The 14,121-nt window shown below is 40.3% G+C and overlaps 1 protein-coding gene across 1 annotated transcript in view; it reads left to right on the top strand.

Annotated features, from left to right (window-relative positions):
• Positions 1–593: 593 nt before the first annotated feature.
• Positions 594–14,121, top strand: part of C1QTNF3 (C1q and tumor necrosis factor related protein 3) — a 15,127-nt gene continuing 1,599 nt past the window's right edge. Inside the window, exons 1-5 of the mRNA XM_010008737.1 lie at positions 594–961; positions 5,533–5,644; positions 8,068–8,222; positions 11,796–11,925; positions 13,930–14,029. Coding sequence (XP_010007039.1) covers positions 674–961; positions 5,533–5,644; positions 8,068–8,222; positions 11,796–11,925; positions 13,930–14,029 — 785 coding nt within the window. The 5' untranslated portion in view covers positions 594–673. The remainder of the gene's footprint in view (positions 962–5,532; positions 5,645–8,067; positions 8,223–11,795; positions 11,926–13,929; positions 14,030–14,121) is intronic.

Below are 14,121 nucleotides of genomic sequence, written 5' to 3' on the forward strand. Positions count from 1 at the left end.
TCCTTCCACTCTTGGCCAGCTAACAGAAATTCAATATTTTTCTTTTAGTGAATGAAAAGCATAGTCAGAAACAGCCATTGGGTCAGGATCATATGCAAAAGCTCCTCTTGTGCTTTTGTTTCCTAATTGCTCTTGGAAGGATTTTTCGGACTGGGCTGACGCAGTTGTGTGTGTGTGAATTTCCTGGCAAATAAGGAAGGTGACTGTGTCCAAAAGACATTTCAGAGTGTGAATTCACAGCCTTTCCATGTCTAATCAAGGAGCGTAAACCATTAGCCACATGTTCTCCATTTCTATCACATTTTTTCACACTTAAACAAAAACATGCCAAAGAAAAGGTGCTACATTTTAAAATGCCCCCAAATAGGAACCACGGGAGTCCGTTAAATGCTGTGGTCATTTCCAGCATACAAATCAATTTTCCTTGTGGTGGTGAAGTGGTGAATAATGCTTGGTTTGTTTAAAGGAGCATGAATGATTTTGGATGAAGTATCCTGTCACTTTGGCATTTCTTAGTTTTATTTATTGCACGCAACCGTATAAAACCTGGTACTGGTCTCAGTGCCAGGCTTACTAGTGGAAAAGCTGAAAGGACCACATATCTCCTGGTGCAGAAAAGAAGTTCTCCTTCTGCAAGGCATTTGCTGGACTCCTGAAAATTATTTTGAATAACATGGCAGAGAAGGATTTCATCAGTTGGCAACTACTGGCTTTATTTTTTCTTCCATTTTGCCTGTGTCAAGATGAATACATGGAGGTGAGCAGAAGATCTTATAAACCAGTGGCCAAAGTATTGCAAAGTCACCACCAGACTGGCCATAAAGGTTCCAGAAGCAGGGAAATATTGAAACAGCGGAGTCAACTTATAGAGTGGACTGTTGATAATAGCACTTCTGCAGATCAAAAAGTCCTGAGACCAGAGGTAGATGATGTAGAACTGACTACCTCAGATAGAGTCCAGGTACTCTGAATTAATCTTCTAAAGATATATTTTTAAAGCTAATAAGATTATTTATTTTTTTCCCTAAGATTATAAGTAATATATTTATGAAATTATCTCTATTAAAGCTGTGTGTTGGTCTGTATCCTGCTGGGTTGCTTTATAGGATCTTTTAATGAGCTGGTACAATCAGCAGTGGTTGGGGACACTGGTTTCAAAATACACAGTAGCCCTTTGCTTTGCTGAACCTGATCCTGTGCAATCATAAATTCTCATATATGGTCTTTTAATGATTTCAAGCTATTTATTTTATTTAATATATTAAATTTTTAGTTTCTGGTAACTCATTTGCATGTGGAGGAAAATTACAGAATTTATAGAGGCATTTGAGAAGATTCAAGTAGCAGGCATTAACTCTAACTGAAAATTATTTACATCAAGTATATTATTTTCATCTTGAGACAGACATAATGAAATTCTGAGTGTTCAAAAATTTTATTCTAAGGAATCACTTGAAAAAAGAATGGTAATAATGTAATGAATAAATTTAATAATATAAATCAAAGATAGTTTGAGAGGAAAAAAGACTCAGAATGAAGCTAAATAATCTGTTGTATCTGCATTTTAAACTGAGAATCTTTTCATGCCCTGTGCATGGCATTTTAGCTAACAGCAGAGTGAAAATGGCATAATTTGATTATACATAAAATATTGCAATCCAAATTTAAGAGGAAAATTCTGAAGGGCAGAAGATGAAGCATTTTCTAGCACTAGGCAAAACAAAATTCCACTCAAATGAAGTTTTTGTTGATTGATGTTTTTTAAGAAACAAGTACATGAGTTTATTGCTATTGCTGATACAAATGTTTCAGTCCTGTGTAATTTTAACATTCTTTTTTAAAAACTTTTTCAGATCAAATGGTGATATTTTGATTTCCAAAAATCATAGATAGGTAGACAAGTATTGAATAGTAACCTAATTCATGATAAGCAGAAAGGGGTTGAAGGACTGGAACACATCCAAGTATGGGAATAGGTTTAATACACCACCATGTTCCCTGTATTTAAATATTATATGTTTTGCATTTCATATTTCTTGGGCAGAAGTTACATGCTCCTCCAATACAGTCAGCAGAATCAATATTTAACTGTAGGTATGTTAAAGTGCACTTGCAGTCTCTAAACAGTGCAAACCATCAGGTTTATGACAAGCCAGGTAGTGTGCGTGCACCTCCCAACTGCAGAGAGAACTGTGCAGCTGCATGCTATTGATCATTTGTTATTGGTACTTAAAGAAGATTTCCCTTTAACTCAGTACAATTTCAGATAATGCAGGATTTAACTCAAAATTACAAAGTTTTTTTTAGGAGAAAAACTCTCCCTCACAGAAAGTGTCACTGTTAGGGGTGCAGGTGTCTCTCATCAGAGGGTTTAATGCAACATGTTTGGTGTTGCCTGCTGGGGGAGGAGGCTTGTGACATTAAAACTTAATCCAGTGAGTCTGAGTCCAGCTGATGGCAGTCATTTACCTGCCAGATCCTCTCTAAGCAGCAGTCTTTGCAGGGAAATGATGCAATTTTTGGCTTGCTGAAATGAAATGAAATGGAGCACTAGCAGATGCATGACAGGGATAATTCATCACAGGGTGGCTGATGTAATAGGTATTTTCCATCTCTTGACTCCAGGGATTTCCAGGTAGAGGAGGAACAAAGGTGGCACTGACACGTTTTAGTTCATGTCAAACCTCTCTCTTCCCCCTGAGCTATCCAAAGGGTATTGCACCCTTAAGTCCCTAATCCATTCGTTATTTTAGCCCTGGATGGAGAATTTCACCCTCTTGCTAAAGCATTTCAATTATTCCATTCCCTGTTGTGGAACAGGGAAAACAGCACTGATCTTTGCTGCACTGGGTACAAGGCCAGTTTCCATGCTGCTGGTAACTTACATGAAATATAACAAGCATTTCTCAAGCATGAGGTCTCTTACTGCCTGGGAGAGCCATACAGACACAATCTTCCTTTTCAGGTTGCTCTTTGAAAATCTTCAGGTACTCCTCAATCTGCTGGTGCACTGGAAGTTTGGCAATTTTAGTTTGTTTAATTCTAGAGAAGGGGCATGGGTAGCCTTAGTACCCGTAGACACATTATTTTGCCAGGAACAGGAGCCAAAAATGGTGGAGTATAGTACTCATGTTCTGCATTGTCTTAGACAATATAACAGAAACCTACAAAATTAATCAGGAAGCGATAAAGAGCTGGGTCTCCAATTCTGATTTAAGTTAAGGGAATTTTATAGACCGTGTATATATAGGCCTAGAACTGCCTCCTACATGCTAAATCATAGGAAATTCAGCAAATAGCCTCAGAAACATTCCAGTTTCTATCTCTATTATGATATCAATGTGGGTGATGCATTTCACAAGTTCCTAAATCATATTCATGTTCCGAGAGCAAAGCCAAAGATTCATTGTGCAACAAAATTTATATGCAAATGGCTGCACAGAACACCTTTGGCAAGTAAATTGTAATTAATCTTTGTCCCATTTGAGTGTAATTTTGCTTTAGAAACAGGTTTTTCCTTTTAATGTACTCTTCATGAAGTTCTCTGCTTTTATAGCTTAAAAGAGTATCCTGAATATTCATTGTTCTTGGCAGCTGAGAGTGAACATTTTTTTCCTCCTAGTCAAAAGATCAGTAAAAACAATAAGTCCATACTGCTTTATGACTTGCATAAGCAGTTAATTTTAAGTGAGTGGGATTTTTCCCATGCAACCAGGCTAGCAGAGTATATAATCTGCCTTCTCTTTTAATATGAATCACAACACTAACAAAAGGACTGAAAATAAGCTGAAAACAGGTCTACTTCTCTCATATTGGGAAAGCTTTAAACCATGTGTCCAGTGGTTGTCAGTTATGGTCTTCCTAACAACTGGGAGAGATAAAACAGCAAGAGAGATACAAACATGTTATCCAGGGACAGTCCAACAGGCCAAACTAATTTTTCTCATAAAATACTCATGTCATTAAAAACTAAGGTAAAAAGCATAGTATTGACCAAGCCCCCAGGAATATTAAGCCCTTCTGCCCATTGGCAAATCATAACATTCCCATAACTTTCTGAATTTGTTGAGCTGTCAGGTCAGCCTTTATCCCCATGGCAGCTTCACCATCAGTGGTTCCAGCTGGAGAGGGCATGTGTCTGTCCCATTGGAGGAGCTGCAGTGTTTTGGTGGCATGAAAGGCATTTTTTGTATCCAGAAACATAAACTCCCAAGACTCTTGACACTAATGAATCCTGTGGATGTGCTTGGCATTATTCAAGACAGGCAGAAGGCTCTAATGTTTCAGAGCAAGCGAGCAGATGACCTTGAGGGCAGGAATACAGCACATCTTTAAGTTAATTTGGCAGCTCCCATCCCATCAGAGGCTTGTTTGCTGCCATCACACAGTAAGTCTGCACTAGGCAAGTAATTTAAGGTTGACAAAGATGAGTGGAAAGAAAAGGAAGGAAGACAAACAGAATGATTAGAGAAAAGTAGCAGTTGGACTGGTGTAACAATCTCCCTCTAGAGTTCAAGAACTGCAGATTTGACCCTCAGGGTAAAATCAAAGAATTGTAGTGAAAAAGAAACAAAGGCGGATAAGTGAGAAGGAAGCAGAGAAATAACACCTTTTACTTATATATCAGCTGATGCATCAGAAAAATTGTGGCTGCTAAATCTTTGAAAGTGCCTAGCTATGAAATCCAGCCAAGATTTAATGAAACCTCATTAGTATAAATACAGTAGTTTGGGAAAGAAAACCACTGAAACAAACTATCATCAAACTATTATTACAGTATCTGAGCTGTGTATAATAGTTTATTTATGCTGCTATATTAGTTTCAGAATATAAACAAGTTTTCATAGGTGCACACTCACAACTGCAAATAATCAAATGTTCCTAACACCAGGTGCTGTGGTGAGTTCAAATTTTTGTCATGGCACTTTTTGAAGTTGTCACAACTTTAGTAGCCTGTAAATATGCAAGTCTGGGGCCAGAAACAGGAATATGCGGCACAGACGTTTTGAGCAACTCCTTTGGGCAGTCCAACACAGTTTTCTTCACGTTTAGTGGAGGGATAGTTCATTGCTGAAGGTCAAATGAAGTCCCCTGTGTCCTACTACTCATCGTAGGTTTGTTTGTCAAGAAACATCAGATGAAATGTGGGATCTCTGAAAAGCAGGATAGGAACCTGACTGAACTATAGGAACTGAACTAACATTCATTACTTGGTATTATTTTCTTTTCAAAACCCTCAGTATTTAACAGGATAAATTGGTTTTGATTTGGTTTTGGTTTTTTGTTGTTGTGTGTTTTTTTTTTTTAACATTCATATAGTTCTTAGAACACTTAAAGAGCTATTCCCTTTACCTTTCCAAAAATAACATCTCCAGGGACAACCCGTGTTTGGGGGATTTCAGACCAGATCAGAATTGTTTTGAAAACTTAGCAAACATATAAACAGTATATAGTTAAGACCTCGTAATCAATATGCAGATGAATGATGCCCTCCATGAATGAGGTAGTTCAAGTTTGTTTTTGTGCACTTAGCCCCCACAAAATGGACCACAGAATCCAGACTGTAGTTCCTGCTGCCGTGCTGACTTTGGAGTTCGACTCTACCAGGGGCCCCCTGGACCTCCCGGCCCCCCTGGGATGCCAGGTAATGATGAAGTCTAATTGACATTTCAATCAGTCTAACATGGGCTGCTCTATGAAATACCAGAGAATGGTCCAAACATCAGTACTTGGGGACAGGTAAAGAAGCAAGTTTTTCTATAATTTCTGGGAAGACAGAGGTTTTCAGTTAGACTCTAAAGACTTTTCCAGTGAAAACCCATTTGTTATTGAAATACAGCTTTAACAAATTCATAGTGAAAGTAAACTTAGTACATTTCCAGGGCAAACTGGACTTTCTTCTTAAAGCAGCATGAAACTTCTGTTAAAATTTTAAGGACTTGTTCCTTGGAATTGATTACTCTGATTACCTTTGAATATCCAGCCATGCTACTGTGTACTGTATTCAGGAACCTTTTTTTTCATCTGACATACCATTAGCCAATATTTTACAGAGACACACATGCTCCTGTTCTGTCATAGAATTTACTCTTTTCTTCCCTTCCTCCCTCCTTCTCTCTTTCTCTCTTCCTCTCTTCCTTCCTTCCTAAAGCAATGTAAATGAACATGTCACTGACAGACTTGTCTTATCTTCATAAGCTTATGTGTCCTGCTATCCCAATAAAAATGCAATTGCATAGTCCTTCTGTCTCACAAATGTACTGACAACAACAGACACGACAGATCTTGATACAGAAAAAAATTAATGTAGTGGTAGATTTTTCGTAGAAACTGTTTACAGCGAAATCTGACTGTTATGAAGTTAATTCTGAGTGAAAGGTTTCATTAATTAGCTTCTGTTGACAAAATACTGAAAGAAAATGTTACTTTGACATATTTTGGGTATTAGGCAAAATAATGCCATAGGCATATTGGGCATTAGCCTAGTGTAAGCTGTTCAGGTTCAAACCTTTATAAAAATACAATTGACCATACCAGAAGTAAACTAGACCTAGTAGTGAGGCCTCTTGTGCAGAAATACTGCATTACATATTAATAAAATATTGGCTATTAAGAAACGGGACAATTTGGCATTAGACTCACATTTCCAAGACTGCAATGGACACACAACCCAGTCCTGGGTTTGCCCTTTCCTCACATGAGGATGCATCTCAGTCACATTTCTTATCCCCACAGGATGCTACAAACATATGGCCAACAGAAATGTTCGTTGCCCTGGAATTTCTCTGTCTTCTTCATCTGCTGCATTTCACATAATTGTGCCCATAAGAAACAACATCAGCTGGTGTTCCCTTGATTGAATCAAACGTTGCTTGGAGACTTCTCCTCTGGATGGGCAGAGAAGTCATTCTGGCTTTAAATGAAGGATCAATCCTGTTATTTTAATAATTATTGGTTTCTCTATCCAAATAAAAATCTGCTTAGATTTTTCCACCATTTAGCTTCTTAGTTTGAAGTAGTTTTTTTCCTTGATACAAAATCTCTGAAGAATCATTTAATAATTAGATTTGAACTCAAACACCACCACTGTTCTTGTAAATTCATAAACAGAGTGGCTAATCAGAGAACAAGCTGAGTGGCAAAGAGTCAGATTTTTAATCCAGGTGGTGTTAGAATAATGCTGATTGTCATTAATCCGCTGAATTGGAAGGTTACGCTTTTGCTTCAGGGAAGGCATAATGATTGCCCTGTGATTTCAGCCAACTTTAAAATTTTTGTCAGTCACATAGATGTTTGCTCAGTAATTTCCTCAGTAAACATCAGGAAGTAATACTGCAGATGCAGGAACATGGTTTTTATAGTGACGCTTTTTACAAGAAGCCATCTCACAAAATCTTCAGGATAAAAATTTTGTCTTTCTTTAAATCTAGGAACTTGCAATCAGTCAAGCCCTTCAAGCCAATGAGCACCCTGAGAGTGCACACTGTCCCATTTTTGGCATAGATGGGTCCTTTATCTAGCTTCAGGGTACAGGCATTTTCCATTTGTGTAGACATGTTTTAAAAATAACAAAATGTTATTCAGAATTATCTGATCCTATCCTACAAATCAACAAACAACTTTTTACACAAAAGGAAAAGCAATAGTGCTTGTGCAGGCTATCTGGTATGTGTCAATATGCAGTGGCATATCTGGTATGTGGCAATATGCAGTTCACTGAGGTTTCACTTGCATGTCTCTCCTCTCTCCCCAGCAATGCAAGGACTTGAGACATCAGCAGTTTGCACAACACCAAGATAGCATGAAGGTTAACTCCTAAGTATCAGTCTACCTCCTTCTGGAAACTTGCTCATCAAAACCTTCACCTTCAGCTTAACTACACAGCTGTTTCTTATCCATTGCAGCTCAATATGGGTTTTATGCTGCTGAAAAGTCCACGTGTTGCAAACTGGTGGAAAAGGACCCTGTCACAGCTATCTGCTAAAATATATTATATTAAATTATATTATATTAAATTAAATTATATTAAATTATTTATGTTAAACTGCAAGTTCTTCTTCCTTTAAGGAAATCATGGAAACAATGGGAATAATGGAGCAACTGGCCAGGAAGGAGCCAAGGGTGAGAAGGGAGACAAAGGAGATATGGGACCAAGGGGAGAGCGTGGCCATCATGGACCCAAAGGCGAGAAGGGTTACCCTGGGATTCCCCCAGAGCTACAGGTACAAGACCTTTGGCTTGTGTTGGCTGCAGCAGTTCTCAGGTTATGTTTTCTTCTCTGAAAAACAGCACCTAACTACTGTAAACTGTAACTACTCTACTGTTAAGCAGTAAATCCCCCTGTAAATTAATATAGTGAGAGACATACATAGCTCTTGTCATGACTGACAGATATTCTTTGCCAGATCTTCCTGAAAAAGAAAAACATCAGGGCTTAGTCTTTCTTTAGAGTAAGAATCTAATGGAGAAATCAGAAGGAAGAAACACAGATGGTTCCCTTGTAGGGAACCCAGTACCTGGGTCATTAAAGGAGAAGAGTGGAGACTATAATTTTTTATCAAGCTGTATCACACACATAACTATGCTTCCTATGGCATATGACAAGAATAAAGGGGTCACTCAGGCCCATGCTTCTCAGGTCAGTCAGGCTTCGAGAGATTCTCAGAAGCATATGTATCCAGCTCCTCAAAGGATGGGATAAAAAACCCTGAGCACAGACAGAAGTCCCCTGGTTTTGAAAAATACCCCTCAGTAGCCATCTGTGGCTTTGTATGCCTAGATACCTTAAATATATGGATAAACGTAGCTTCTGCCTATAAATGAACTACCCAAAAGCCACAAAAGAATTAAAACAGAAGTTAAACCCTGATCTGATAAGAATGAGGGATGGGATATATTCATTTGGGCTCAAGATTATGTTGACCTAGTCCCATAGCTTTTGCATTAGAGCTTCTTCACATCCCAGAAATCTGGCAGGTGGCAGAGAGCAGGTATGTGTATATACATACACACCTGCAGTACAGTGGAGACCTGGTGCTGCCCTGTTCTCAAGGCAATAGAAAGTAAATGCAGCTTGTGTAACTAAGACTCCTGGTTGCTGTTGCAAAAGGGATTTAAAAGAGTTGTCCGCACTATACACTGTAGTGTCGCAATATATGAGCAATAGCAGGAAGACTTGAGTCTGTGACTGTAGCATAGCTCAGGTGCTAAAGACAAGACCTGGATGCATGACAAGCCTTTGAGATGTACCCCTCCTGGTCTCCAGATGCCACTGTGGAGTGAGTTTCTGTAGGTCCCACCAGCCAGCCCTGTGTGGGGGAGCCCTGAAGCACTTCAGCTGGCACTAGATGCGTGAGCAAGTGGCTGCAGTCAGATACAGCTCCAGAGAGCCTTCATGTGAGGGAGGGACCTGAGCTCCCATTACAATTACTGAGGATCTGGAAGAGCAACTGAGCTGAATCTGGCTGTCATTGCTGGTTTTGGGCAAACAGGACTTCAGACACCATAGACTATACAGATGTCCAGAAGGTATATGGGAGTTTACATCCTCCCTCACACGTACACACTTTAATGGAAGTGTTTTACTCCTGAGCTGATTCATATCCCCCAAACCAATTTTGCTGCAGCAGGAAAAAAATGGGATATAGCACACACAAAACATGGACAAAAAGAAAACCCACTTCCAAACACTATGATTATGGGGAAAACTGAAGCTCTGATTTACCTACAGACCTTCACTTTTTAACTGAAGTTAAATACTATTACTATTTCCCAATAACAGTCATTTTAATATGTTTTATATCCTTACAAAAGGCATGCAAACTAACAGAAAAATTAACAGTACAACCAACATGTGCAGTGTGGGAAAACGGGTTTGGATTTCTCAGCATTGCCTAGGTTTGAATTCTCCACCCTGGGCTGCATGGGGATGGGATAAATCCACAGAACAAAATTCGCAATTAATTTTTTTTCAAAAATTACTGGACTTCTGTAATACAGCAGAAGTATTTTAGTATTCTTAAAGATTTAACTGAAATTAGCATTATAGCTGAATATCTTAAAAAAATATTTGTTGTAGTTGTGTTCAACATAAATGCTTTCGCAATTATAAAATGAGCTATCAGTATTTTTTGTCACATAAAGATAATGGTAGTAATTTAATAAAAAACTGAAAAATTAAAGAGGCTGAACAACAGAAGCTTATATAGCAATACCTATTTTCGAGTAAAATTCCACCACTGTTCTAGCAGATGTGTTTAAAAATCCTTTACACAGTATAGAAACATAATTTCTTGTTAATACCATGCCGAAGAATTTTAGAGTGGGGGGTAGATAAAGGAGAAGACACTTCTGAGTAGAATACTGCTTTAAGTGAAGGATTATTTGAAAAGACTTAGTGTGTCCATATTGATCTCCTACTTCAAGATGTGACCCAGGGAGAAAGATCATCTTTTTCAACTCTTTTCATCAGCCAAGAAAAGAGAGTGTGAAATGGAATCTAGACAAAAAGCAACAAATTCCATCAAGCTGCCATTGCAGCTGCTTTCCTTTAACACATGATGAACTTTGATGTGATCCTGGCTGAGGAGCAAGAAGTTAAAAAATTGCCATCACAGCAAATGCAGCCACAGAGGGATAAGAAAAAGCAGCCTGAGCTTTCAGCTCACATCTGGAGCTCCTCAAATTTGTGAACAGATGGCTGATGATTGCCATTGTTGGATCCAGGCTTGCATTTGATTATGCCTGTTTTGGTTTTGTTCTCAATTGGATCTGAAATCAAAAGAAGTTTGGGGTGTTTTGTTATTTTAATACCAGTATAGCTGGAATCTCACAAAAGATGTAATTTTTGTGAGGGGCTGTAACAACTGTAATTGAGCAGTTCTCAGCTAAGCAGACAGAGATGAAATGCCAAGTCACTATGTGACCTTCATGGATCCGGGTGCAGCAATTCTGCCTGCATTCCATTAACTATCACTCAGATGTGAGGATCACAGACATGCAGAGGACATTACCCCCTTCCCTGCACACACAAGTGCTCAGGGTCATTCCCTGTTATCCTGCTGAAGGTGGTTTGGATTATCCAATGGGGGAGTTTTTGCACTGCTTGCTATGGAACCTCTTCCATGGCCAATACCTCTCACTGCAAGAGATGTGACATGAAGTCAAAGCACTTTTCGCTTTCTTAGCTCCCTCTTTTGGTCACTACTCTCTGCTGTTGTGACTGAGGGTACAGGGCAACTGATAAGAGAGAAAAATCACTGAAAGTTGAGTTCCACCAACTGCACCTCTAGAGGGCTTCTACATGATTAATGTATCTCTGAAGGTAGTTAGCAAGAACACTAATGTGTATGGACTTTACTGAGCATTATTTATTTCACATATTCATTTAAAAGCAATATCCAGTCTAAATGCATTGGGGAATATATAAAAAGTAATTAAATCACTTTGTCAGAAACACCATCCATTTCAAAGCCAGTTTTATGTTGAATTATCCTAGAGAGACTTAAAAGTAAATAAAACCCCAGATGAAGGTCCTGACCTGCAAACACTTGCTCATACACTCACTTTCACAGTCATGAATAGGCCAATTGAATGTAAGAAATCTACTCCTCTTCCAGTTTCATTCAATGGGAATTTTGTTACTGGAGTTTAATGGCTTTGGAGCAGACCCTAGAAGAACATCTCTGTCAGGAAAATAAACAGAATGCAAATACAGGAAAAAAAATTTGTAGCTGGTTCCCCTGGACATGTGCTTTTGGTGAATGACTGCCTGAGTAAGAACTACATTTTTGCAGGTTGCATTCATGGCTTCCATGGCTACTCACTTCAGCAACCAGAACAGTGGGATCATCTTCAGTAGTGTTGAAACCAACGTTGGGAATTTTTTTGATGTCATGACTGGGAGATTTGGTGCTCCAGTGAACGGTGAGTGTTTGCAAAAAATACACAGTGGAATTCTAGGGGCTATAGGGAGAAGCACAGGCAATAATATTGAGAAACCAGTTGACTGCCTTTAGACACGTCACTGAAAAGACTCACTCTACGTAACTCTTGCTACCTACTTTTAGGAAAATTGAACTGGAACCCTTAGCAAGCCAAGAGAGGGCTTGCCAGCCAGTGAGACTAGTGCTGGCATAAAGGCAGGAGGAATGGCCAGAGCTGGGGAGGGAGCAGTACTGTCTGCTTTGAGACCTTTAGCTCTTCAGCCACTGTGATGACATAACCATGGCCTGGATGTTGCAACAGCAGCAGCCTCACAGTTGCCTCCTCCACCTCCTGACTCCAGTCACTCTCTTCATTCCCACCTTCCACATGCCAGTTCAGCTGGGATCTGGCCTGCAACAGGTGTGTGGCTGGAAATGAGCCACTACAGTTTTTCCCAAGTTATTTTTCAGCTGCATCAATCCCCCCTCTTACACAGCTGTGGTGCAGGAAGAACAATAGCAGATGAGGGATGCAGGCCCATAACAAAAAACAAGTCATAGAATCACAGAATCATAAAATGGTTTGAGTTGGAAGGGACCTTAAAGATCATCTAGTTCCAACCCCACTGCATGGGAGGACACCTCCCACTAGATCAGGTTACTCAGAGCCCCATCCAACCTGCCCTTGAACACCTCCAGGGAGGGGGCATCCACAACTTCTCTGGGCAACACCTTCAAGTGTCTCACCACCATCATAGTGAGGAATTTATTCCTAATGCTTAACCTAAATCTACCTTCTCCCACTCTGAAGTCACTCCCCCTCATCCTATCACTCCATGCCCTAGTCAAAAGCCCCTCCTCAGCTTTCCTGTAGCCCCTTCAGGCACTGGAAAGTGATCTAAGGTCTTCCTGGAGCCTTCTCCAGACTGAACAGGCTAAATTCTCTCAGCCTGTCTTCACAGAAGAGGTGCTCCAGCCCTCGGATCATCTTTATGACCTTTCTCTGGATTCACTCCAAGAGCTTTATGTCTTGTGTTGGGGGGTCCAGAACTGGGCACAGTACTGCAGGTGGGGTCTCACAAGAGCAGAGTAGAGGGGGAGAATCACCCCTCTTGATGTCCTAGACATTCTTGTTTTGATGCAGCACTGCATATGGATGGCCTTCATGGCATATGTAAGCAAAGCCTGAAACCAACTGTCTTCACTTGCTCTTGCTCACCCTGCCATTGATACACTCATTGCTATGGGAAATGATATTAGATAAAAGTCAGGCCCTCCAAGTTTGCTGGAGCTCACCTTACTGACAGTTAATGTATATGTGGATGTCAATAAACTTTGACCCACAACGATGTAATTAATGACAGGTACAAACTCCAAGCTCCCATTGCAGGTTCAATGCTACAGACTTACTGTCCAGGAACCTGGAGCTTGTCTCCCTGCCTGATGGATTCTTGTAGAGCTCATGACACATAACATGGCTGGACTGACAACACTGTTTGCACCTTTTGGGCAGAGAAGGAGCTAAAAAGAACAAGGGTCATGGCAAGAGTGTGTAGTGCAAGAAGGGGAAGTGATGGCTGTGTCTGCACTGTTCAGGGTGTGGTGTGGCCAGGTGAGCAGCAGTGGGTGCTGCCAAAACCACTCATGCCCTACCTGACTGGGGGGACAAGCTGTCTGTCTGACAGCCTCTGAGGCCTGGCTGGCCTGGAGGCTGCCCTTCTGGGAGAGGGCAGGAGCAGGAAGGTGAGGAAAGAAAGGGAGAGAGGGGTCACGAGACTTAGCCTCTGGGAAACTCCCGTCACAGTGAGAAGGGCTGAGTGGTCCTGCCACACTCAAATACACTCATTTCCCTGCAACACGAGGTGGCTGAACCTCAGCCACATGCAGAATAAAGATGAATCAGACTTGGCACACTTGTGTAGGTTTTCCAAGAAAGACATGCAGGTTTGTTGCATGACTGCCTCCCTCTGTGAAGCAAACACTTTGTATTTGGTCATCTTCTCAGGGGTGTATTTCTTCACCTTCAACATGATGAAACATGAAGATGTGGAGGAAGTCTATGTGTACCTGATGCATAATGGCAATACAGTTTTCAGCTTATACAGGTAAGTGAAGGGCCAGGCCATTTCACTGCAAAAGACAGGTTTGCACAGAGGTGGCAGCTTCTGCACATTTCAAGAAATGTGAAATTGTTCAT

The sequence above is a fragment of the Chaetura pelagica genome, unplaced genomic scaffold (assembly GCF_000747805.2).
Source record: "Chaetura pelagica isolate M959 unplaced genomic scaffold, ChaPel_1.0 scaffold31, whole genome shotgun sequence".
NCBI classification, from domain to species: Eukaryota; Metazoa; Chordata; class Aves; order Apodiformes; family Apodidae; genus Chaetura; species Chaetura pelagica.